This window comes from Pongo pygmaeus, chromosome 18 (genome assembly GCF_028885625.2).
Source record: "Pongo pygmaeus isolate AG05252 chromosome 18, NHGRI_mPonPyg2-v2.0_pri, whole genome shotgun sequence".
Lineage (NCBI taxonomy): Eukaryota > Metazoa > Chordata > Mammalia > Primates > Hominidae > Pongo > Pongo pygmaeus.
Genome location: NC_072391.2, coordinates 2,245,536 through 2,269,234, shown reverse-complemented (window position 1 = coordinate 2,269,234; position 23,699 = coordinate 2,245,536). Strand labels below are relative to the sequence as shown.

The window sequence follows — 23,699 nt, the reverse complement described above, 5'->3', positions numbered from 1 at the left end:
AGCCTGCGTTCAACCAACACGCAGATGATTCTCCAAGGACAGAGATGGATGATGGGTAGGGGGCTGGCCTGGAAGGACCCCCAGTGCAGGTGACACTGAAACCAGGTTTCAAAGCTCTCACAGGGAGCTGCCCAGAGAGAGTCCGCAAGGGGCAAGGTGACTGGGGGGCAGGGGTAGGGCCTCTGTCAGGAGAGCCTAGGAGAGGCCCGTGTCTTCAAGGAAGAGCTCTGGCAGCCAAGCGGAGGCAGTGGTGAGGACCTGCATCCTGCATGTCCAGCTGGCCTCACCTGGGGTCCCTGAGCCGGGTCTCACGTGGCTCCCACACTCGGGCATTCAGAATGTGCCTGCGTGAGAAACGGTAGTTTCTTTATTAGACACGGATGCAAACTCGCCAAACTTGTGGACAAAAATGTGGACAGGAAGTCACACGCTCACTCCTGTATGCGACTGCCGGCAGGGGTGGGGGAAGAGATGGGGAGGCTTTGATTGTGTCTGCAGCAGTCGGGAATGTGGGGCACCTGAGCTCCCTCTGCAGAGGCGACTGTGGAGACAGTGAGCACCTGCAGGTCATCCATGCAGTATCGGCTTGCATCCAGATCATACAGGGAACACTATGACTCAACATCAGACAGGGACCCCGTTTAAACACGGACAAGGGGTCACTCACGCCTGGAATCCCAGCAGTTTGGGAGGCCAGGGTGGGTGGATCGCTTGAGCCCAGGAGTTTGAGACCAGCCTGGGCAACAGGGTGAGACCCCGGTCTCTAAAAAATAAAAGAACATTGGCCGGGCATGGTGGTGTGCGTCTGTGGTTCCAGCTACTCAGGAGACTGAGGTGGGAAATCACTTGAGCTGAGGAGGTCAAGGCTGCAGTGAGCTGTGATCACACCACTGCACTCCAGGCTGGGTCACAGAGCAAGACCCTGTCTCAAAAAAAAAAAAAAAAAAATCACAGGATCTGAACAGAGATTTCTCCAAAGAAGACGCACAGATGGCCAACAGCGCGTGAGAAGATGGTCGGCCTCATTAGTCATGAGGGAAACGCAAATCAAAACCACTGGCCGGCCGGGCGCGGTGCCTCACGCCTATAATCCCAGCACTTTAGGAGAGCAGATCTCTTGAGGCCAGGAGTTTGAGGCCATCCTGGGCAACATATCGAGACTAACAAATAGATATTAGTGGTGGCTCCTGTAGTCCCAGCTAGTTGGGAGGCTGAGGGGGGAGGATTCCCTGAGTCTATGAGGTTGAGACTGCAGTTAGCTGTGATTGTGCCACTGCACTCCAGCCTGGGCGACTAGGAAACGGTCTTTAAAAAAAAAAAAAAAAAAAACAGGATGGGTGCGGTGGCTCACGCTTGTAATCCCCAGCACTTTGGGAGGCCAAGGTGGCGGGATCACAAGGTCAGGAGTTCGCGACCAGCCTGACCAACATGGTGAAACCCCGTTCTACTAAAAATACAAAAATTAGTGAGGTGTGGTGGTGGGCGCCTGTAATCCCAGCTAATCAAGAGGCTGAGGCAGGAGAATCTGTTGAACCCGGGAGGCGGAGGTTGCAGTGAGCTGATACCACACCACTGCACTCTAGCCTGGTCAACAGAGCGAGACTCTGCCTCAAAAAAAAAAAAAAAAAAAATGCTGAGCATGGTGGCGCATGCCTGTAGTCCCAGCTACTTTGGGGGCTGAGGCAGGAGAATCACTTGAACCTGGGAGGCAGAGGTTGCAGTGAGGCAAGATTGCACCATTGCACTCCAGCCTGGGAGACAAAGCGAAACTCTGTCTCAAAAAGAAAAGGTCTGGGAAGAGCCCGCACCCTCTCCTCTGCGGTGGCCATGCCGGGCCCCACGCTGAGCCCTCTGTGTTCTTGTCTCTCCGTGCCTCATCATGGCGCTGCAGGGTTGCAGCCACTCCTGGTCCCATTTTACAGTCCTGGAAATTGAGGCTCTGAGAAGCCGTGGTGGAGGTGATTCCATCAGCACGCTCTGGGGCAGACCCCTGGAGCCGCACAGGGGACCTGGGGCCCACACCAGTGCCCTGGTTTGTAGACAGACAGAGGTGGCAGTGGCGCTTCCGAGTGGGGCTGGGATGTGCTTGCACTCCCCAAGGAGCCGAGGGGCCCTGCGCCCAGGTGCAGCTGCTTGGGTGCTGCCAGCCCCTCCCACGTCTGCCTCCCTGGCTCATCCCTGCTGGGTCCCTTCCCTCTAGTTTCCTGTTCAGTTTCAGGAAGGAGGCTGGGAACCCAGATGTAGGGAATTTGGGCCCTGGAGTCAGACCTGGGTTCACGTCCCAGTGCCTCCACTGCTGTTGTGACCTTGGTTCAGTCTCTCAGCCTCAGTTTTCTCACCTGTAAAGTGGGCTCCATGATTAGATGTACGCTGCAGGGCAGTGTAGCAGTGACCTGACTCAGCCACTGGCAGCCCCGACAATCATAACTTGTTAAAGTAGCTCCATCGGTTCCCTCAGGGGTTCCAGGGGCCCATTCCCCTGTCCTCCATGCACTGTGAGACCTGCCCTGCTACAGAGCAGAGTGTAACAGCCTGAGGGTGAGAGGCACCCAGAGCCAGGCACTGTGCCTGTGCTTAGACCGGACACTGGACGATGGAAGCCAGAGCAGCCTGGGTGGGTGGACTCCTATGGACCCCTCAGCACCCAGCCTCGGTGCCTTCAGCACAGGGCCGCGTGGCTGTGGGGGCTCACAAGACCCGGCCCACTCCTGCTTGCGCCTGCATCTGGGTGTTTGCGCATTGGTGCCTTTTGACGCGTTCTGGTGTGTGTGAGACTTGCAGGGCTGGGAAGCCTTGGCAGAGCCATGAGTGCCATCCTCACTCCTTTTGTTCTTTTGACGTAAGCTGGCGTGTGGCACTGCCTGAGTTCCGCTCAGTGCTCACCCCGACATGCGGACCCTGCTGCAGCCTTGCTGTTAGGTGATGGCGGTGTGCGCTGTTGCTGGTGGGCACCGAGGGCCTTTGGGAGCTTTGGGGAGGTTGTGCCAAGCCTGAGCCTCGACGTCCCCCTTCCCGGCTTTCTGTGGGCTCTTCTGAGGCCAGGGCGTCTCTGTGAGGGCCTCCTGCTGGAGCCGTCTCCGTGGATCTCCTCTGCCATCCTGGCCCACGAGCGGCTGATGCCCTGGCCACCATCTTGTGACAGTGGCCGGGCACCGCTGCCAAATGTGGGTCCCGCATCTGCAAGCCCCTCCCTGGGTCCCCTAGGGTATGGGGTGGTTCTGCCACTGCCCTTGCTCCCCCACCTTGGGGTGCCTCTCCCCCTGCTCATGGGAGAGACCCTGCCTGGGATCTGCTTTCCAGCGAGGAATACACTTTGGAGGGAGACACACGTGTTCTTTTCTGGAGCTCTGCAGTGGCCATGGCAGCCCAGCCCGCCAAGCGCCCTGGAATGAAAACATCCCGCTGCCGTCTGGGCCTGGCCTGCACTCTGCTGCCTGCGCTCCAGCTGGCTGAGGCCGGGCACGTCTGCGGGCACAGCGGCGGGGGCGCCACAGTCTCCCTGCAGAGTGAACGCAGCTGGAAAATGCAGCTCACGCCCTTTCCCAGAACACCTCGCTCTTCATGGCTTGGCAGCTGTCCTCGCCTAAGGGCCGGGGTGCCCAGGCACCGGTGGCAGGAGAAGGGCTACATCTGGGGCTGAGGCGGGCTGGGTCCTTTTCTCCCTGCATCTCCCAAGGCCCAGCCCTGGCCCAGCCTGGCGTTCTTGACCTTAGCAGCTCCATGATCTGAAGACAGGCTGGCTCCTGTGAGGCCACCTCAGAAAGGGCTTTGAGCCCAGGCGGGGCGGAAGCCAGCTCTTCCTTCTGGTTGAGGCAGGAATGAGGCCAGCGCTGGGGCAAGCCCATGCCCAGGGAACATCACAGCTGTGGGAGTACAGGGGCTCCGGGTTCTGAGCCCATCCACTGTGCATCGTGGCCTCAGGATGTCTCGTGCCGTCATTGGCTGTGCCCATAGCTGAGTGGGTGATGGGATTCCTGCTGCCCGGCCGGATCTGTGCTGCTGCCCTCTCCAGGGCACTGCTGCCAGTTTGCCTGGCCCCCCCCCCCCATCCTCTTTCTGCCTTGGCTTCCTCCATTGAGACACTGGACCCTGCTGGCTGCCCGGGGAGGTGTTTGGGGGATGGTGTTGGGGGAGGAGGAGGGCCCCTTGAGCCTCAGTGTGCCCATCAGGAACATAGGGCCAGTGCAGCACCTGCCCACACCGACTGTGAAGGGTGGGAGTGGAGAGGGATGCAAGGGGGTCTCAGCACCTGGCTCCATGTTGGCTGCGTGCAGGGTCACCAGGAGCCGGCCCTCATTCTCCCCTTGACCTGGAAGGGTGGCCCCGACCCCAGTGGCAGGTGGACGTACATGTGAAGCACCCTCCTTCCTACACCCCGCAGGTGGGCTCGTCTCCAAATGGCCCTTTTTGAGCTGGCTGTGTCTTTCCATCAGTGTAGGCAAGGACATCGCAGACTCCCCTTTCTCATCTCCCTCGTTCAGCCTCCGAGGCCGGAGTCTCCATCCCTGTGCCTGCCTGTGGGTTCCGGGAGGACCTGAGGCTGCCCATGTCACCCCCAGCGTCTCATCCCAGGGACAGTTCAGCCGTGGGAGGGATCTGTAAGGACAGAATGCCGCTGGGCCTGGGGCTCCCCGGCTAGTCTCACACCCCGGGACCGGGACCCAGAGACCCTTGTGCAGGGCTCCGTTGCCTGGGCCCTGGCAGCCTCGTCCTCTATCAGAGGCTGCAACCCCCACCCCTCGTGGGGCCAGGGTTGTGGCCGGCCTCCCGGGCCTTGTCCTCTATCAGAGGCTGCAGCCCCCACCCCTCGTGGGGCCAGGGTTGTGGCCGGCCTCCCTGGCCCTCCCCATGGAAGTGGTGGGTGGAGCCAGCAGCCGTCTGCCCAGCCCAGGGCTGCACTGTTTTCCTTCAAATGAGCACCATCCCAAACTGCAACCCGTTAATTTAAACAGGATCATTTCCGGCCCTGGAAGCCGCCTCACTCTCCTTAAATAGAAAGGAGCACAGCGCAGAGGGAAACAGATGAGGTCATGGCTCGGCTGGCCCAGCGAGGAAGGGGCCGCGGTGGGGGTGGCACTGCCGCCTGTCCCCTGTCCTCTCCAGCACCCGCACTGCAGCCCATTTCCTCACCCTGGGCCTGCTCTAGGGAGGGACGGGCCTGGGGGTCCTCTTGCTGGGCTGAGGGGAACTGTCTCCTCCAGGAGGGGACGGGGCCTGGCAGGGGGCATGGGGCCTCCCCGGGTCTGGCGTCCTGTCCTGCCCCTGCCGAGGGAGGAGCAGTTACATAAGCTCCGCAGGCCGCCCCTCCAAGCCGGTCCCCCCAGCCCAGTTTCCAGTGAGGCGGCCAGCGCGGGTGGGGGTGCCGGGCCTGGCGCACGCCCGCCGCTGACCACACGCGTCTGGAATGTGCAGATGTTTCTTTGGGGGCTCCGTCCGGCCCCCAGACCCCACTCAGCATCTGGTCTGGGGAGTGGGCGCCTGGGGCACTCAGCTCTGAGTGTGGGGCTCTGAGGCAGGTCCGGTTTGTCTGGGGCCGTTCCCTCTGCTGTGGGTTGGGAGGGCTCTGGGAGCTACCCCACACCCAGGGAAGTTCTCCTCAGTCCCACTGTTGCACATCCCCACCCCGGCTCCCCCTGCCCAGGAGCGCCTGTGGGGCAGAAGGCCCAGCCCCGAGACTTCCCAGCCCTGCCAGCCTCAGGCTTCACCCACCCTTGCACCATCTGTGGGCAGAGCCCAGGGGGAGGGCAGGAGAGCCAGCGCCTGGCTGGGAACACCCCTGAGGGGCCCAGGCTACAGGGCGAGGGGGCCCAACCTGGAGTTCACACGCCCGGGTGGCGGGCAGACCAGCTGCAGCATGAGACACGTGTCAGCTACCTTGGGCCGGCAGGCCGGCCCTGCTGCCCACAGCCCTGGGATGTGGCCCCACCTGCGACAGGGGTGTGGAGGGGCAGCCTCCAGGCCTGGCCACACCCTCTGCTGTTCCTGCTCCTGCTCCAGGATGGGCAAGGGTGCTGGGAAGGGGTGAAGACCCGCACTGTGGCCACACACCTGGGACTTCCTGCCACACACCTGGGACTTCCTTTTCCACCCAGTGGTGCCCCAGCAGCCGCTAAGGGGCCGCTGGGTCCCACGCTAGGATGGTCCTAACTCCTCCTGCCTTCCAGATCAGACATTCGGCGCTGGGGGCCCCTCGTGTCCCGGGGCTGGGGCACCGTCCTGCCCCCCCGTGGGGGTGCACTCCTCCCAACAAGCTTAGCTTCAGCTTCCCTGGGAGCACATCCTGGCCCTCGGGCACCCATCAGGCCGTCCCTGTGCACCTGGCTCCCACCCTTCCAGCTCACAGCAGGAACTGGGGTGAGGGGTGCATGGAGCAGCAAGGCCTTGGGACCCCAGAGGACCCTGCACTCCGCTCTGTGCTCTTGCCTGGGCTTGGGGCCGCTCGGTGGTCCTGCTGCCAGATGCCTGGGCCTTGCCGTGTCCCCCATCCTTGCAGGGAACCAGAACGTGGGGGCAGGGCATCAGACAGCGGCGATGATGTCACCTGGCGGGTGTAGAGGAAGCCCGAGGGGTAGGGTGGGGGGGCTGGCGCGAGGCTGCCTGGCTAGGCCTTGGCGTTCCCCCAGAACGGCGATGGCAAAAGCAGATGGAGACGTGGAAAAGTACGGGAGCAAGCGGGGTGAGGACTCCACGGGGACCCCTGTGCTGGTCCCTGTCCCTGAAGCCCACACCTGAGTCTTGCCCAGGGCAGACGCTTCCACACCCAGAGGGCACCTGAGTCCTGCCCAGGGCAGACGCTTCCACACCCAGGGGGCACCTGAGTCCTGCCCAGGGCAGACGCTTCCACACCTGGCTCCTGTCTGGGCCCCAGCTTCGTTGCACTGCCCTGGGCCCTGGGATCTCGGCTGAGCGGGGACCCCCAGACCTTGCTGCATTTCTGGGCCTTGGGCTGGGGTGAGGGCCGGGAGAAGGAGCCAGCCTGGAGCCTGGCATGCAGGGAGTGCGTGGCCAGAACCGGTGACAGGCGGGGCTGCCTGCTGGCGTGGAAGAAGTGTCCATGGCACCCCCAGGCCTGGTCCACACTGGGATGGGCGGGGAGCAGGGGGCCTCTGGGGTCCTCAGCTGACCTGCCTCCACCCCTGCCCTGGCTTGTCAGCTCCAACAGCAGCCACTCTTGATGGATTTTCCGGAAAATGAGGTGTGGCCAAACATCTTCAGGCTTTTTCTTCTTTCCTTTCTCCCCATGCCTGGGGGCACGTGCAAGAGCCTGTGCCCCTCCCCGGGGCAGTTTCACAGCTGTGTCCCTTCCAGGGGGCCTGCCTGTGTTCACCGTGGCCTCTGCAGCACCCCTCACCCCCTAGGGCTGCTGCGCCTCAGGTCCCGCTGCCTCATTTCTCCCTGAAGCATTGGTTCTGCTGCCGCCACAGCCGCTGGAAAGTCCCTCCTCAGGTCTAACTGCAGTTCCTCACGGCAGTGTTCTCCCTTGTGCATGGTGCTCGGGCAGCAGGTGTGAGTCCAGCTGCCTCACCCTGTCTCGAGAATGGCCTCTTGCTGGTCTCGCAGCCACCAGCCTGTCCCAGCCCACGGCGGGGATGGTGTGGATGCCTAGCAGTGTGGCTGTGGGCCCACCCATCCTTATGGGCAGTAGGGAGCACCTCAGCCCGTGTCCCTACGTTGGTGTAGAGGAAGGGACGGCAAAGAAGCTGGGTTCGGTTAGGGGGGAAGCGGTGGCCCTGCCAGAGGGGCCGTTCCCTGTGTGCCTGGCCCCCAGATCCTCTCCCCTCCTGGAGCCCAGGGCACTGGCACAGGCTCTCTGAGTGTCCCACAGCCCCTGGGGGAAGGGAGCTGCACCCCCAAGCGTGCCCCCCATCCGCAGATGGAACAAGAAGCTCTGGGAGCCAGTGCCCAGCGTCTCGTCTGTCTGGGCGCCCAGCCCAGGTGAGGGCCCGGCTCCACCGTCAGTGGCTGGTGCTGCTTCCTGGCACGGAGAAGGCCTCGGCTGCTGCTGTATCCCCTCAGCTGGGGTGGCCTCTGGTCCCCTTCTTTGTTGGTTCCCCTCTCAAGCCCTTGCCCTGGCCCCGGGCACCACTGGGCAGCCTGTGTGTGCGTCTCTCCTGCACTGGGTAGGCTGCTGCAGGAGCGGATCTCTGATAGGAGGAGCAGGGCTGGAGGCTGGCAGGGGCTGGGTGGGTGTTCAGGGATGGGGGCTGCCCCGGCCTGGGCCTGGCTGCCGGGTGCTCATTTCTGGGAAGAGCAAGTCTAGGCGTAGGCACCTGCTCGGTCATGCGTGGAGAGGGTGACACCTGGAGAAGTAGAGGCCTGTGGCAGGAGGCTAGGCCTCGGGGGCCTGGGGTGCAGGGGGGTGGTGTGCAGACCTGCCGGGGAGGGAGCCACAGTCCCTGTGCCAAGAGCACTACTGGGAGTGCGTGGGACCAGGAGGGGTGCCCAGGGTGGGCAGCAGGGTGACCCTGGAGGTGCTTGAGGCTGAGGGGACGTGGAGTTCTCGGTTTGCCCTGGCTTTCTGGCTTCTCACCTCTGCATCACCAGCTCCAGGACCTGGTTTGTAACTCGGGCAGCTCTGAAAAGAGAGACATGCTGCCGCCCTGTGGTTTCTGTTGGTTTTTCTTCACTGACTACTGACATGGGATGTCTTTCCCACGGCTGTGACCAATTGTGCTTCTTTTGATTGCCTGGTTTTTTTTTCTTTCTTTCTTTTTAGAGTTTTCTCTTTCTTTCCTCCCTCCCTCCTTTCTTTTTTTTTTTTTTTCTTTTTTGAGATGGAGCTTCATTCTTGTTGCTCAGGATGGGGTGTTGGAGAGCAGTGGTGTGATCTCAGCTCACTGCAACCTCTGCCTCCTGGGTTCAAGTGATTCTCCTGCCTCAGCCTCCTGAGTAGCTGGGATTACAGGTGCTTGCCACCACGCCCGGCTAATTCTGTATTTTTAGTAGAGACAGGGTGTCTCCATGTTGGTCAGTCTGGTCTTGAACTCCTGACCTCAGGTGATCTGTCCGCCTCAGCCTCCCAAAGTGCTGGGATTACAGGCAGGAGCCACTGCACCCGGCCCCTTCCCCTTCTCCTTTTCTTCTCTCTCTCTCTCCTCCCTTTCTTTCTTTTCTTTTCTTTTTTTTTTTTTTTGAGATGGAGTCTCGCTCTGTCACAAGGCTGGAGTGCAGTGGCGTGATCTTGGCTCACTGCAACCTCCGCCTCCCAGGTTCACGTGATTCTCCTGCCTCAGCCTTCCGAGTGGCTGGGACTATAGGCTCCCGCCATGATGCCCAGCTAATTTTTGCATTTTTAGTAGAGACGGGGTTTCACCCTGTTGACCAGGATGGTCTCGATCCCTTGATCTCATGATGTACCCACCTTGACCTCCCAAAGTTCTGGGATTATAGGAGTGAGCCACTGCGCCCGGCCATCTTTCTTTTCTTGCTTTCTCTTTCTTTTCTTTCGAGACCGGGTCTTGCTCTGTCGCCCAGGCTGGACTGCAGTGGCACAATCATAGCTCACTGCAGCCTCGACCTCCCTGGCTGAAGCGATCCTCCCTCCTCAGCCCCCCGAGTAGTTGGAACTACAGCTACACACCACCATGCCTGGCTGATTCTTTTTTTCCTTGTAGAGACGGGGTCTTGCTATGCTGTCCAGCCTGGTCTCAAACTCCTGGCCTTCCCAAAACACTGGGATTACAGGCATAAGCCACCACACCCAGATTCCTTTTCTTGTTTTTAACTGGAATAGTTGACTTTTTCTTCATTAGCTGTGTGTCGGGAGGGTATTTTTGGCCTTGAGTGTGTCATCTAAGTTGCTAGTGCTTTTCTCAGATTGTAGTTTGTTTTCTAATTTTATTTATATTTTGTGTAGAAGTTGTGTATTTTAGATGGAGTTAGGTCTCCTGGTCTTTGATGTTTTATGTATTAATTATGTATGTATTTATTTATTTTTGAGGTAGAGTCTCACCCTTTGACCCAGGCTGGAGTACAGTGATGCGATCTCAGCTCCCTGTAGCCTTGACCTCTCTGGGCTCAAGTGATTTTTCTCTCCTCTACCTCCCGAGTACTTGGGACCCCAGGCGCATGCCACCATGCCAGGCTAATGTATATTTTTTGTAGATACGGGGTCTCACTGTGTTGCCCAGGGTGGTTTCAAAATCCTGGGCTCAGGCGATCCTTCCGCCTCAGCTCCCACGGTGCTGGGTTACCGGCGTGCGCCCCAGTGCCTGGCCGTCTTGGAGGTCTTGTTTCTCTGGGTTTATGCCTCAAGGTGGCGCCTGCTCCCCTGTGCTCCCTGGTAGCCTGGTAGTGAGCCTGCTTCTCACACAGTCATACCTGGTTGTGGTCCCACAATGGGACCACCCTGCTGGGTTCGGAACAGGAGATGGGGGGCCCTCAAGTCTGTGTGGGGCCTGTGAACAGGGTTTGGAGGCCTTGGCTCTGTGGTGGGACTGTGGACAAGGGATGGGGGGCCTTGGCTCTATGGGGGACTGTGGACAAGGGATGGGGGGCCTTGGCTCTATGGGGGACTGTGGACAAGGGATGGGGGGCCTTGGCTCTTTGTGGGACTGTGGACAAGGGATGGGGGGCCTTGGCTCTTTGAGGGACTGTGGACAGGGGATGGGGGCCCTTGGCCCTGCGTGGGATGGGTTGGGGGTCCGTGCCCATCTTGGCCCTGGGTGGACAGGTCCGTGTGGCACTCAGCATAGGGCTGAGATGGGTGCAGAGGACTGAGGCCCCCAGGCCTCTCCTGGGTTGGTTTCCCCAGATAAGTGTTCATGTGGGTCTTTCATCAGAAAGGCCCCTCCTGACCTCTGGGAGTGGGGAGCTCAAGGGTGGGAGGCCATAGCTTGGGGGTGCTGGAAATGTGTGGGGTGGGCCCAGGGATGGCCTCCTGGCCTACTAGGGGCTCTGGCCCTGACCCACGGTCACTCACTCCTCAGGGACGTCTCCCACAACCTGCTCCGGGCGCTGGACGTTGGGCTCCTGGCGAACCTCTCAGCGCTGGCAGAGCTGTGAGTGTCCCCCAGCCGTGCCAGCATGCGGGGCTCACTCTGGGTGGGCCGGTGGCGCCGCCGCCTCTTGCTGCTCAGCTGTGGGGGCTTCCGTCAGCTTTGCCGAATTCCCCCTTTCTTCCAGGGATATAAGCAACAACAAGATTTCTACATTAGAAGAAGGAATATTTGCTAATTTATTTAATTTAAGTGAAATGTAAGTTGTGGTTCTTTGGGTGGGTGTCCTGGCTGGACCCCAGGCCCCCAATATCCCTTCTGCCCTCCCAGTTGGTCCGTGTCCCCTTCCAGGCTTGAGACCAGATCCTGGGGGCAGTTCACTGCCTGCTTGGAGCCCCCCAGTGCCTGCTTGGTTGGGGCAGGGGAGGTGGTGCTGTCAGGGTGGCTCCAGGGCCTGGTTGCCGGTGGGGGGCTGGCATAGACCCTTCCCACCAGACGTGGTCCCCAACACCTGCCCCTGCCCCGCAGAAACCTGAGTGGGAACCCGTTTGAGTGTGACTGTGGCCTGGCGTGGCTGCCGCGATGGGCGGAGGAGCAGCAGGTGCGGGTGGTGCAGCCCGAGGCAGCCACGTGTGCTGGGCCTGGCTCCCTGGCTGGCCAGCCTCTGCTTGGCATCCCCTTGCTGGACAGTGGCTGTGGTGAGTGCCGGTGGGTGGGGCCAGCTCTGTCCTTCCCAGCCAGGTGGGACCTGGGCCCTGCAGACACTGGGCAGAGCTCAGGAAGTCCTCTCTAGGGAGGGCCTCCGGGCCAAGGGAACAGCATGGGAGCCTGTGAGTGTGGCAGGCAGTTGGGGGGGCGTGGGGTGGAGCCAGAAGGAGCAGAACCCGGGGTCCAGCGGCTGCCTCTTCTAGGTGAGGAGTATGTCGCCTGCCTCCCTGACAACAGCTCAGGCACCATGGCAGCAGTGTCCTTTTCAGCTGCCCACGAAGGCCTGCTTCAGCCAGAGGCCTGCAGCGCCTTCTGCTTCTCCACCGGCCAGGGCCTTGCGGCCCTCTCGGAGCAGGGCTGGTGCCTGTGTGGGGCAGTCCAGCCCTCCAGTGCCTCCTTCGCCTGCCTGTCCCTCTGCTCCGGCCCCCCACCGCCTCCTGCCCCCACCTGTGGGGGCCCCACCCTCCTCCAGCACGTCTTCCCTGCCTCCCCAGGGGCCGCCCTGGTGGGGCCCCACGGACCCCTGGCCTCTGGCCAGCTAGCAGCCTTCCACATCGCTGCCCCGCTCCCTATCACTGCCACACGCTGGGACTTCGGAGACGGCTCCCCCGAGGTGGATGCCGCTGGGCCGGCTGCCTCGCACCGCTATGTGCTGCCTGGCCGCTATCACGTGACGGCCGTGCTGGCCCTGGGGGCTGGCTCAGCCCTGCTGGGGACAAACGTGCAGGTGGAGGCGGCACCTGCCACCCTGGAGCTCGTGTGCCCGTCCTCGGTGCAGAGTGACGAGAGCCTCGAACTCAGCATCCGGAACCGTGGTGGTTCAGGCCTGGAGGCCGCCTACAGCATCGTGGCCCTGGGCGAGGAGCCGGCCCGAGGTGAGTGTCTGCTGCCCACTCCCCTTCCTCCCCAGGGCCTTCCAGATGGGGCAGAGCCTGGTACCCCTGTCTCAGGCCCACACTGACTGTTGACACCCTCGTTCCCACCGGTCTCCAGTGGTGCACCCGCTCTGCCCCTCGGACACGGAGATCTTCCCTGGCAACGGGCACTGCTACCGCCTGGTGGTGGAGAAGGCGGCCTGGCTGCAGGCACAGGAGCAGTGCCGGGCCTGGGCCGGGGCCGCCCTGGCAATGGTGGACAGTCCCGCCGTGCAGCGCTTCCTGGTCTCCCGGGTCACCAGGTGCCTGCCCCCACCCCCCGAGGGGCCATAGGTTGGGAGATCTCCGAAGCACTGGGGCAGAGCCCGCGGCTGGGGAGTCTCAGGAGGAGGGAGGTGGGAGCTGGGCCGGCCCTGGTGAGCAGGTGGCGCCGGCCGGTGGGGCCGTTCCTGTCAGCTCTGCAGATACAGAGGCGGATGCAAGCTGGGGGCAGCCTCTGGACACTCCTGGGCACGCCATACGGGAGGTGGCCTGCACGGAGATCCCTGCCGGTGCCCACAGGCCCCGTGGGTGGGTGCTGCTGTGAGCCTGGGCTGGTGGGCCCTGCTCTCCGGGCTCTGAGCCTCAGTTTCCCCATCTGGAAAGGGGGACAGTGATGGGGCTCCCAACGGGCTACTGTGACAGTGGGATGATGGAGGAGTGCCCTGAGCCCCCTGCCGTTCCACACCCGCCCACAGGAGCCTGGACGTGTGGATCGGCTTCTCGACTGTGCAGGGGGCGGAGGTGGGCCCAGCGCCGCAGGGCGAGGCCTTCAGCCTGGAGAGCTGCCAGAACTGGCTGCCCGGGGAGCCACACCCAGCCACAGCCGAGCACTGCGTCCGGCTCGGGCCCACCGGGTGGTGTAACACAGACCTGTGCTCAGCACCGCACAGCTACGTCTGTGAGCTGCGGCCCGGAGGTGTGCGGGGGGCCAGGCAGGGGCCTGAGACGCTGGCTGTGGTTAGGGGCCTGCCGAGCGCCTGCGGTGGAGCCTGGGCTGAGGCGGAGGGGCTGGTTGGGGGGTTCTCAGGCGGCTCAGTCCCCAGTCTGTTCGTCCTGGTGTCCTGGGCCCTGGCCAGGCGCCTCACTGCGCACTCGCCACCCCAGGCCCAGTGCAGGATGCCGAGAACCTCCTCGTGGGAGCGCCCAGTGGGGACCTGCAGGGACCCCTGACGCCACTGGCACAGCAGGACGGCCTCTCAGCCCCGCACCAGCCCGTGGAGGTAGTCGGCCCCCCACGTTCTAGAACCCCCCCTCCTGCCTGCCCCTGGAGGCCTTGCCTGCCCTGCCCACTGTGGGTCTCACTAAAAAACTTGGGAGCCTTAACGTTGCTTGTGCCCAGTGAAGATGGTTGGGAAAATCCAGAGTGCAGAGAGGAAAGCGTTTACTCACATTACCCCCAGGCCTTTTCTCTGAGTGTATGTGAGTTATTCCTGAAAGGCAGGTCAGGGGTCCTCCCCATGGACAGTTTCCATTGGAGTCTTCCTCTCGAGCGACAGGAGCCAGGCCTGTGGGGGTCCGATGGCTCACTCTTCTTCCCTCCCCTCTTCCTGGGGAAGTTTCGGTGGGGGGAGTCTGGGCTTCAGGCTGGCGTGGGGTCTGTGGAGCTGAGGCAGCCCCCTGTCCACCAGGTCATGGTGTTTCCGGGCCTGAGTCCGAGCCACGAAGCCTTCCTCACCGCAGCTGAATTTGGGACCCAGGAGCTCCGGCGGCCCGCCCAGCTGCGGCTGCAGGTGTACCGGCTCCTCAGCACAGCAGGTGGGACTCGGGGGTGGTGGGCGCCACAGGACTTGGGGTGGCCTCTCTGAGCTCTCACGTCTGCTGGTCCTGTGGCCACCAGAGCGGTCCCCAGTCTTAGGTGGACAGAGCAGGGGTTCCAGAGACACCAGCTCATTCCAGGTGTCCTGGGGGTGGATTGGGTGGGGCCTGCCTTGGGGCCGGCCTGGGTCAGTCGGCTGGCCGGAGACAGGGATGCAGCACTGGGCTGGGAGTGCTGCCCGAGCGGGGAGACCTGTCCTCACAGCAAGGCCAGGCTTGCCAGTGCAGGCAGGTGGGCATCTCTGACGGTGGCCTGTGGGCGAATCAGGGCCCCAACACCCTCCCCTCCTTGCAGGGACCCCGGAGAACGGCAGCGAGCCTGAGAGCAGATCCCTGGACAACAGGACCCAGCTGGCCCCCGCGTGCATGCCAGGGGGACGCTGGTGCCCTGGAGCCAATGTCTGCTTGCCGCTGGACGCCTCCTGCCACCCCCAGGCCTGCGCCAATGGCTGCACGTCAGGGCCGGGGCTACCCGGGGCCCCCTATGCGCTATGGAGAGAGTTCCTCTTCTCCGTTCCCGCGGGGCCCCCCGCGCAGTACTCGGTGTGTGGCCCTGACCTGGGTCTGTCCCCTGCATCTCCTCAGGCCACCTTCCTGTGTGCTGCCCAAGGTCTGGGTCTGCTCACCAGACACACCCAGCCTGCAGGCCACTCCCATGTCCCTGCCACCTCTGACCTCCGACCTCCAACCTCCAACCTCTGCAGTGCCTTTGCCCCTCTCCCAATGGGAGAAGCTCTCGCCTGGGCCCTTGGCACGAGCTGTGCCTCCTCTTTCTCTCTCCCGGCACAGCCACTCCTTCCTGTCTGCCGGGTCTTGGCCTGTGTCCTCTCCCCGTGTGTCCCCGTCTGCAACTGTCCTGCCTGTCCCTGTCACGAGCACCGTGGGGAGGCTCCCTGAGGTGTGGCTGACGAAGCGGGGAGCTGTGCCTGTCCACCCTCATCCCCCGTGCAGGGGTCCACGGGCCATGACCGAGAGGACGTGTTGCAGCCCTGCCTCCCTCTCCGCAGGTCACCCTCCACAGCCAGGATGTCCTCGTGCTGCCTGGTGACCTCGTTGGCTTGCAGCATGACGCTGGCCCTGGTGCCCTCCTGCGCTGCTCGCCGGCTCCCGGCCACCCTGGTCCCCAGGCCCCGTACCTCTCCGCCAACGCCTCGTCATGGCTGCCCCACTTGCCAGCCCAGCTGGAGGGCACTCGGGCCTGCCCTGCCTGTGCCCTGCGGCTGCTTGCAGCCACGGAACAGCTCACCGTGCTGCTGGGCCTGAGGCCCAACCCTGGGCTGCGGCTGCCTGGGCGCTATGAGGTCCGGGCAGAGGTGGGCAATGGTGTGTCCGGGCACAACCTGTCCTGCACCTTTGAGGTGGTCTCCGCAGTGGCTGGGCTGCGGGTCATCTACCCTACCCCCCGCGACGGCCGCCTCTACGTGCCCACCAACGGCTCAGCCTTGGTGCTCCAGGTGGACTCTGGTGCCAACGCCACAGCCACGGCTCGCTGGCCTGGGGGCAATGTCAGCGCCCGCTTTGAGGCTGCCTGCCCTGCCCTGGTGGCCACCTTCGTGCCCGGCTGCCCCTGGGAGACCAACGACACCCTGTTCTCAGTGGTAGCACTGCCGTGGCTCAGTGAGGGGGAGCACGTGGTGGACGTTGTGGTGGAAAACAGCGCCAGCCAGGCCAACCTCAGCCTGCGAGTGACGGCGGAGGAGCCCATCTGTGGCCTCCGTGCCACGCCCAGCCCCGAGGCCCGTGTACTACAGGGAGTCCTAGTGGTGAGTATGGCCGAGGCTCCACCACCAGCCCCCAGGCAGGTGCCTGCAGACAGGGTGCCCACACAGGGCGTGAGGCCTGGCTTCCCAGTGAGGGCGGCAGCCCAGTTACTGGGGACGTCAGCCCCGGGCAGGTCCTGCTGGCTGGCTCCTTGGGCTACCTGGTGGGCTTTAAATTCCGGGAAAGTCACAGCTCTGACAGCGGCTCTGCTAACGCATTCCACTGTCTCATTTCACGAAATGAATTTAAAACTCTGCCCCCACGATCTCACGCGAGCCCCCGTGAGTCTCTCACGCCCTCTGCTGTGTTCTCGCCTGGCTCAAGCGAGTGGCTTTTGAGGTGGAGTCTGAACCCCTGATGGGAAACTGCAGGCTGCCCGCGGTGCCACCATGCTGGGTACATGGGGGACAGGGCTGTCTCCGTCTTGCGGCTACCTGCCTCTGCACCAGGGGCCTTGGGAGGAGCCGTTTCTGATGGCCCCGGTGTGACCTGTGCAGCCTGTCCTGGGTTCTGTAAGCCAGTGTGGGTGCTGTCCCTGTGAGGCCCGTGTGCCTCCCCTCACTGCTCCGAGCTCTCTGGCTGAGGAGCTGGGGCAGGAGCCCCGGGAGGGTCTGAGAGGACTGAGAGAGAGGTGGACTCTTTGTAGCTGGTACTAGGTTTGCTTTACAGATGGGAAAACTGAGGCACAGAGAGGTTGAGGCGTTAGTAGTACCACATGGCTGGCTGGAGAGCCGGACAGTCAGTGTCCCAGCCCGGGCTTGGCTCCCGTGGCACGCAGAGCCCCGGGCACCTCCTCTCCTCTGTGCCCCGCGTGGAACTCTCCAGCGCGATGGGAGGTGTGTCCAGGAGGCGACAGGCTAAGGGCAGAGTCCTCCACAGAGCCCAGGCTGACACTGGTACCCCCGCAGAGGTACAGCCCCGTGGTGGAGGCCGGCTCAGACATGGTCTTCCGGTGGACCATCAACGACAAGCCGTCCCTGACGTTCCAGAACGTGGTCTTCAACGTCATTTATCAGAGCGCGGCAGTCTTCAAGCTCTCAGTAGGTGGGCGGGGGGTGGGGAGGGGAGGGGATGGGGCGGGGCGGGGGGGTGGGGAGGGGAGGGGATGGGGCAGGGCGGGGTGGGGGCGGGCTCCACCTTCACCTCTGCCTTCTGCTCTGCTTCATGCTGCCCGAGGACGCTGCCATGGCTGTGGGTGAGTGGAGGGAGGGATGCCAAGCAGGGCCAGGCCTCTCACCTGCCACCTGGGCCCACTGACGCCTGTCCCTGCAGCTGACGGCCTCCAACCACGTGAGCAACGTCACCGTGAACTACAACGTCACCGTGGAGCGGATGAACAGGATGCAGGGCCTGCGGGTCTCCACAGTGCCGGCCGTGCTGTGCCCCAATGCCACGCTGGCACTGACGGCGGGCGTGCTGGTGGACTCGGCCGTGGAGGTGGCCTTCCTGTGAGTGACTCGGGGGCCGGTTGGGGGTGGGCACCAGGCTCTTGTCCCAGCCCCAGCCTCAGCCGAGGGACTCTACACCAGGGGGCTGCTTTTCTGAGCCTCGGTTTCCGTGTCTGTTGGGAGGTACTGGGTGCACAGGAGCCCTGAGGCTGCACGGGAGCCAGGAGAGGCCTCAGCACAGCCGGGTGGGCCCTGAATGGAGGCCCGGGGCGTGACTGCAGAGTGGAGCCTCGGCTGGGTCCCAAGCACCCCCTGCCCCGCCACCGCGCACCCCTGGCCCGCCACCACGCACCCCTGTCCTGGTCCACTTACTGCCTCCCACCGCCCCGGCAGGTGGACATTTGGGGATGGGGAGCAGGCCCTCCACCAGTTCCAGCCTCCGTACAACAAGTCCTTCCCGGTTCCAGACCCCTCGGTGGCCCAGGTGCTGGTGGAGCACAACGTCACGCACACCTACGCTGCCCCAGGTGAGGGATGAGGGGGTGAGGGGGCCACTGCCTTTCAGGCCCTGAGCATGGGCCCCCCCAATCCCCCAGTCAAGCTGCCCCCCTTCCTCCCCAACAGCCCTTACTGTGACCTCACCTGGGCTGATGGCTTAGGCCCCTACTGGGGTGAGGGAGGGGCCGGGCGTGGGGGGAGCGGACAGGGAAGCTGGGCCCCCTGAACTGCCCCCCAGCCTGGCTCTTGCTGCTCTGCTGCCCCGAGTGCAGCTGCACTTGGAGGCGGTGCCGTCCTCACCAGGCAGCCCTCAGTGCTGCTGCACCTGTGCTGCGTCCCGCATGTGGCTTGGGAGCCTGGGACCCTTAGGGCTGGGCCGCAGGTGCAGCCGTTCACCCCGGGCTCCTCAGGCGGGGACTTCTGCCGAGCGGGTGGGGAGCAGGTGGGGGTGCCGCGGCTGCCCCACTTGGGCCTGTCCCCACAGGTGAGTACATCCTGACCGTGCTGGCATCCAATGCTTTCGAGAATCTGACGCAGCAGGTGCCTGTGAGCGTGCGTGCTGCCCTGCCCTCCGTGGCTGTGGGTGTGAGCGACAGCGTCCTGGTGGCCGGCCGGCCCATCACCTTCTACCCACACCCACTGCCCTCGCCTGGGGGTGTTCTTTACATGTGGGACTTCGGGGACGGCTCCCCTGTCCTGACCCAGAGCCAGCCGGCTGCGAACCACACCTATGCCTCGAGGGGCACCTACCACGTGCGCCTGGAGGTCAACAACACGGTGAGCGGTGCGGCGGCCCAGGCGGATGTGCGTGTCTTCGAGGAGCTCCGCGGGCTTAGCGTGGACATGAGCCTGGCCGTGGAGCAGGGTGCCCCCGTGGTGGTCAGTGCCACGGTGCAGACGGGCGACAACATCACGTGGACCTTCGACATGGGGGACGGCACCGTGCTGTCGGGCCCGGAAGCCACAGTGGAGCATGTGTACCTGCGGGCACAGAACTGCACAGTGACCGTGGGTGCGGCCAGCCCCGCTGGCCACCTGGCCCGGAGCCTGCACGTGCTGGTCTTCGTCCTGGAGGTGCTGCGCATCGAGCCCGCCGCCTGCATCCCCATGCAGCCTGACGCGCGGCTCACGGCCTACGTCACCGGGAACCCGGCCCACTACCTCTTCGACTGGACCTTTGGGGACGGCTCCTCCAACACGACCGTGCGGGGGTTCCCGATGGTGACACACAACTTCACGCAGAGTGGCACGTTCCCCTTGGCGCTAGTGCTGTCGAGCCGCGTGAACAAGGCGCATTACTTCACCAGCATCTGCGTGGAGCCAGAGGTGGGCAACGTCACCCTGCAGCCAGAGAGGCAGTTTGTGCAGCTCGGGGATGAGGCCCGGCTGGTGGCATGTGCCTGGCCCCCGTTCCCCTACCGCTACACCTGGGACTTTGGCACCGAGGAAGCCGTCCCCGCCCGTGCCGGGGGCCCTGAGGTGACGTTCATCTACCGAGACCCAGGCTCCTATCTTGTGACAGTCACCGCGTCCAACAACATCTCCGCTGCCAATGACTCAGCCCTGGTGGAGGTACAGGAGCCTGTGGTGGTCACCGACATCAATGTCAATGGCTCCCTTGTGCTGGAGCTGCAGCAGCCGTACCTGTTCTCTGCTGTGGGCCGTGGGCGCCCCGCCAGCTACCTGTGGGACCTGGGGGATGGTGGGCGGCTCGAGGGTCCAGAGGTCACCCACACTTACAACAGCACAGGCGACTTCACCGTTAGGGTGGCCGGCTGGAATGAGGTGAGCCGCAGCGAAGCCTGGCTCAATGTGACGGTGAAGCGGCGCGTACGGGGGCTCGTCGTCAATGCCAGCCGCACGGTGGTGCCCCTGAATGGGAGCGTGAGCTTCAGCACCTCGCTGGAGGCTGGCAGTGATGTGCGCTATTCCTGGGTGCTCTGTGACCGCTGCACACCCATCCCCGGGGGTCCTACCATCTCTTACACCTTCCGCTCCGTGGGCACCTTCAACATCATCGTCACGGCTGAGAACGAGGTGGGCTCCGCCCAGGACAGCATCTTCGTCTACGTCCTGCAGCTCATAGAGGGGCTGCAGGTGGCGGGCGGTGGCCGCTACTTCCCCACCAACCACACGGTACAGCTGCAGGCCGTGGTCAGGGATGGCACCAACATCTCCTACAGCTGGACTGCCTGGAGGGACAGGGGCCCAGCCCTGGCCGGCAGCGGCAAAGACTTCTCGTTCACCGCGCTCGAGGCCGGCACCTACCACGTGCAGCTGCGGGCCACCAACATGCTGGGTAGCGCCTGGGCCGACTGCACCGTGGACTTCGTGGAGCCTGTGGGGTGGCTGATGGTGGCCGCCTCCCCGAACCCAGCTGCCGTCGACACAAGCGTCACCCTCAGTGCTGAGCTGGCTGGTGGCAGTGGTGTCGTATACACTTGGTCCTTGGAGGAGGGGCAGAGCTGGGAGACCCCTGAGCCGTTTACCACCCACAGCTTCCCCACACCCGGCCTGCACTTGGTCACCATCACAGCAGGGAACCCGCTGGGCTCGGCCAACGCCACCGTGGAAGTGGACGTGCAGGTGCCCGTGAGTGGCCTCAGCATCAGGGCCAGCGAGCCGGGAGGCAGCTTCGTGGCGGCCGGGTCCTCTGTGCCCTTCTGGGGGCAGCTGGCCACGGGCACCAATGTGAGCTGGTGCTGGGCTGTGCCCGGCAGCAGCAGCAAGCGTGGCCCTCACGTCACCATGGTCTTCCCGGATGCTGGCACCTTCTCCATCCGGCTCAATGCCTCCAACGCAGTCAGCTGGGTCTCAGCCACGCACAACATCACGGTGGAGGAGCCCATCGTGGGCCTGGTGCTGTGGGCCAGCAGCAAGGTGGTGGCGCCCGGGCAACTTGTCCATTTTCAGATCCTGCTGGCCGCTGGCTCAGCCGTCACCTTCCGCCTGCAGGTCGGTGCAGCCAGCCCCGAGGTGCTCCCCGGGCCCCGTTTTTCCCACAGCTTCCCCCGCGTCGGAGACCACGTGGTGAGCGTGCAGGGCAAAAACCACGTGAGCTGGGCCCAGGCGCAGGTGCGCATCGTGGTGCTGGAGGCCGTGAGTGGGCTGCAGGTGCCCAACTGCTGCGAGCCTGGCATCGCCACGGGCACTGAGAGGAACTTCACAGCTCGCGTGCAGCGCGGCTCTCGGGTCGCCTACGCCTGGTACTTCTCGCTGCAGAAGGTCCAGGGCGACTCGCTGGTCATCCTGTCGGGCCGCGACGTCACCTACACGCCCGTGGCTGCGGGGCTGCTGGAGATCCAGGTGCGCGCCTTCAATGCCCTGGGCAGCGAGAACCGCACGCTGGTGCTGGAGGTCCAGGACGCCGTCCAGTATGTGGCCCTGCGGAGCGGCCCCTGCTTCACCAACCGCTCGGTGCAGTTCGAGGCCGCCACCAGCCCCAGCCCCCGGCGCGTGGCCTACCGCTGGGACTTTGGGGACGGGTCCCCAGGGCAGGACACAGATGAGCCTAGGGCCGAGCACTCCTACCTGAGGCCTGGGGACTACCGCGTGCAGGTGAACGCCTCCAACCTGGTGAGCTTCTTCGTGGCGCAGGCCACGGTGACTGTCCAGGTGCTGGCCTGCCGGGAGCCGGAGGTGGACGTGGTCCTGCCCCTGCAGGTGCTGATGCGGCGATCACAGCGCAACTACCTGGAGGCCCATGTTGACCTGCGCGACTGCGTCACCTACCAGACTGAGTACCGCTGGGAGGTGTACCGCACCGCCAGCTGCCAGCGGCCGGGGCGCCCGGCACGTGTGGCCCTGCCCGGCGTGGACGTGAGCCGGCCTCAGCTGGTGCTGCCGCGGCTGGCGCTGCCTGTGGGGCACTACTGCTTTGTGTTTGTCGTGTCATTTGGGGACACGCCACTGGCACGGAGCATCCAGGCCAACGTGACGGTGGCCCCCGAGCGCCTGGTGCCCATCATTGAGGGTGGCTCGTACCGCGTGTGGTCGGACACACAGGACCTGGTGCTGGATGGGAGCGAGTCCTACGACCCCAACCTGGAGGACGGCGACCAGACGCCGCTCAGTTTCCACTGGGCCTGTGTGGCTTCGACACAGGTCAGCGCGTGGCAGGGCCGTCCTCCCTGCCCCTCACCCGTCCACACCCATGAGTCCAGAGAACACCCAGCGTGCCACCAGGGCTGGCCCGTCCTCAGGGTCTGGTGGGCCCCGTCCCAGCATGGGAAGGGGGTCTCCCGTGCCGTCCCCTGGGCCGGGATCTGCTTTGAAACTGGGTGGGGCTCTCACGCCACGTCTCCCCTTGTTCTCGGCCTGCAGAGGGAGGCTGGCGGGTGTGCGCTGAACTTTGGGCCCCGCGGGAGCAGCATGGTCTCCATTCCACGGGAGCGGCTGGTGGCCGGCGTGGAGTACACCTTCAGCCTCACCGTGTGGAAGGCCGGCCGCAAGGAGGAGGCCACCAACCAGACGGTGGGTGCCGCCCACCCCTTGGCCACATGCCTCGGACAGCCCAGCATCCCCGCTCATCTACTGTTTTCTGTATTTTAGTGCTTGTGGAGGCCGTACGCTCTCCGCTTTCTGTTTTTGATGCAAATTCTATTTAACACAACAGCCTGCTTCAGCTTTGCTTCCTTCCAAACCTGTCACAGTTCCATATACAGTCTTCAAGCCACATATGCTCTAGTGATTGACAAAAGCTACACAGTCCCCCAACGACACCAACAGTGAGGAAGAGCCCCTTGCCACCCCGGAGGCAGCCACCGTCCCCAGCCCATGTCCCTGTTGCTGGATGTGGTGGGCTGGTTCTCACCCTCACGCTCCCCTCTCTGGCCCGGCCAGGAGGCTTGGTGACCCTGAGCCCGTGGCAGCTGCTCCTGCTGCTGTCAGGCGGGGCCTGCTGGTGCCCCAGAGCGGGTGTCTGTTCCCCAGTCCATGCTTTCCTCAGCTGGCCTGATTGGGGGTCTGCCCAGAGGGGTCGTCTGAGGGGAGGGTGTGGGAGCAGGTTCCATTCCGGCTCAGCCTCCTTACCCAGGCCCCCGCTGAGGGCTGCAGGAATCTGTGAGTCAGGCCTGTGTGGCAACTGCGGTCCTCACGCCCACACATACGTCCATTCCCACACGCACCCCGCCAGGGGCCCTCAGTGAGCATTGCCTGCCTCCTGCCAGGCTCCAGCTGGGTCCAGTACACCAGAACACACACCCCAGTGTCCTCTGCCCTGTGTATGCCCTTCCGCCGCCCAGGTTGGGAGGTGGAAAACCGGATGAGTATCCTGGGAGGGGCTGAGCTCACCGGCAGTGGCCAGGCCCCTGGGAAACGCGGATTTTGGGAGCAGCATCCTCCACGGGTCCCCCAGACCTTCCAGCAGGCCAAGTAGACCTGTGTTGGAGGTAACCCCACTCCCACCCCAGGTGCTGATCCGGAGTGGCCGGGTGCCCATTGTGTCCTTGGAGTGTGTGTCCTGCAAGGCACAGGCCGTGTACGAAGTGAGCCGCAGCTCCTACGTGTACCTGGAGGGCCGCTGCCTCAATTGCAGCAGTGGCTCCAAGCGAGGGGTGAGTGTTGCGCGGGGCGTGGGCGGGGTGGGGGTGGGTCCCATGGCCGAGGGAATGGGACCTGCAGGCAGAAGTGGGGCTGACAGGGCAGAGGGTCGCATCCCCTCACCACCCCTTCTG

The 23,699-nt window shown here is 63.8% G+C and overlaps 1 protein-coding gene across 7 annotated transcripts in view; it reads left to right on the top strand.

Moving 5' to 3' along the window:
- The window catches only part of PKD1 (polycystin 1, transient receptor potential channel interacting), a 50,954-nt gene that overhangs the window by 4,636 nt on the left and 22,619 nt on the right, over window positions 1-23,699 (top strand). For 6 of the 7 annotated variants that reach the window (XR_010124385.1, XM_063654890.1, XM_054454766.2 and 3 more), the window contains exons 2-17: window positions 10,929-11,000; window positions 11,125-11,196; window positions 11,466-11,635; window positions 11,849-12,520; window positions 12,639-12,822; window positions 13,258-13,478; window positions 13,667-13,782; window positions 14,191-14,317; window positions 14,673-14,920; window positions 15,385-16,140; window positions 17,047-17,178; window positions 17,411-17,586; window positions 17,920-18,053; window positions 18,509-22,128; window positions 22,348-22,497; window positions 23,436-23,579. Coding sequence is in view for 6 of the 7 variants with exons in the window: in XM_063654890.1 (XP_063510960.1) it covers window positions 10,929-11,000; window positions 11,125-11,196; window positions 11,466-11,635; window positions 11,849-12,520; window positions 12,639-12,822; window positions 13,258-13,478; window positions 13,667-13,782; window positions 14,191-14,317; window positions 14,673-14,920; window positions 15,385-16,140; window positions 17,047-17,178; window positions 17,411-17,586; window positions 17,920-18,053; window positions 18,509-22,128; window positions 22,348-22,497; window positions 23,436-23,579 (6,994 nt within the window). In the remaining variant the exon portion in view is untranslated. The other variant, XM_063654893.1, reaches the window with a different exon arrangement.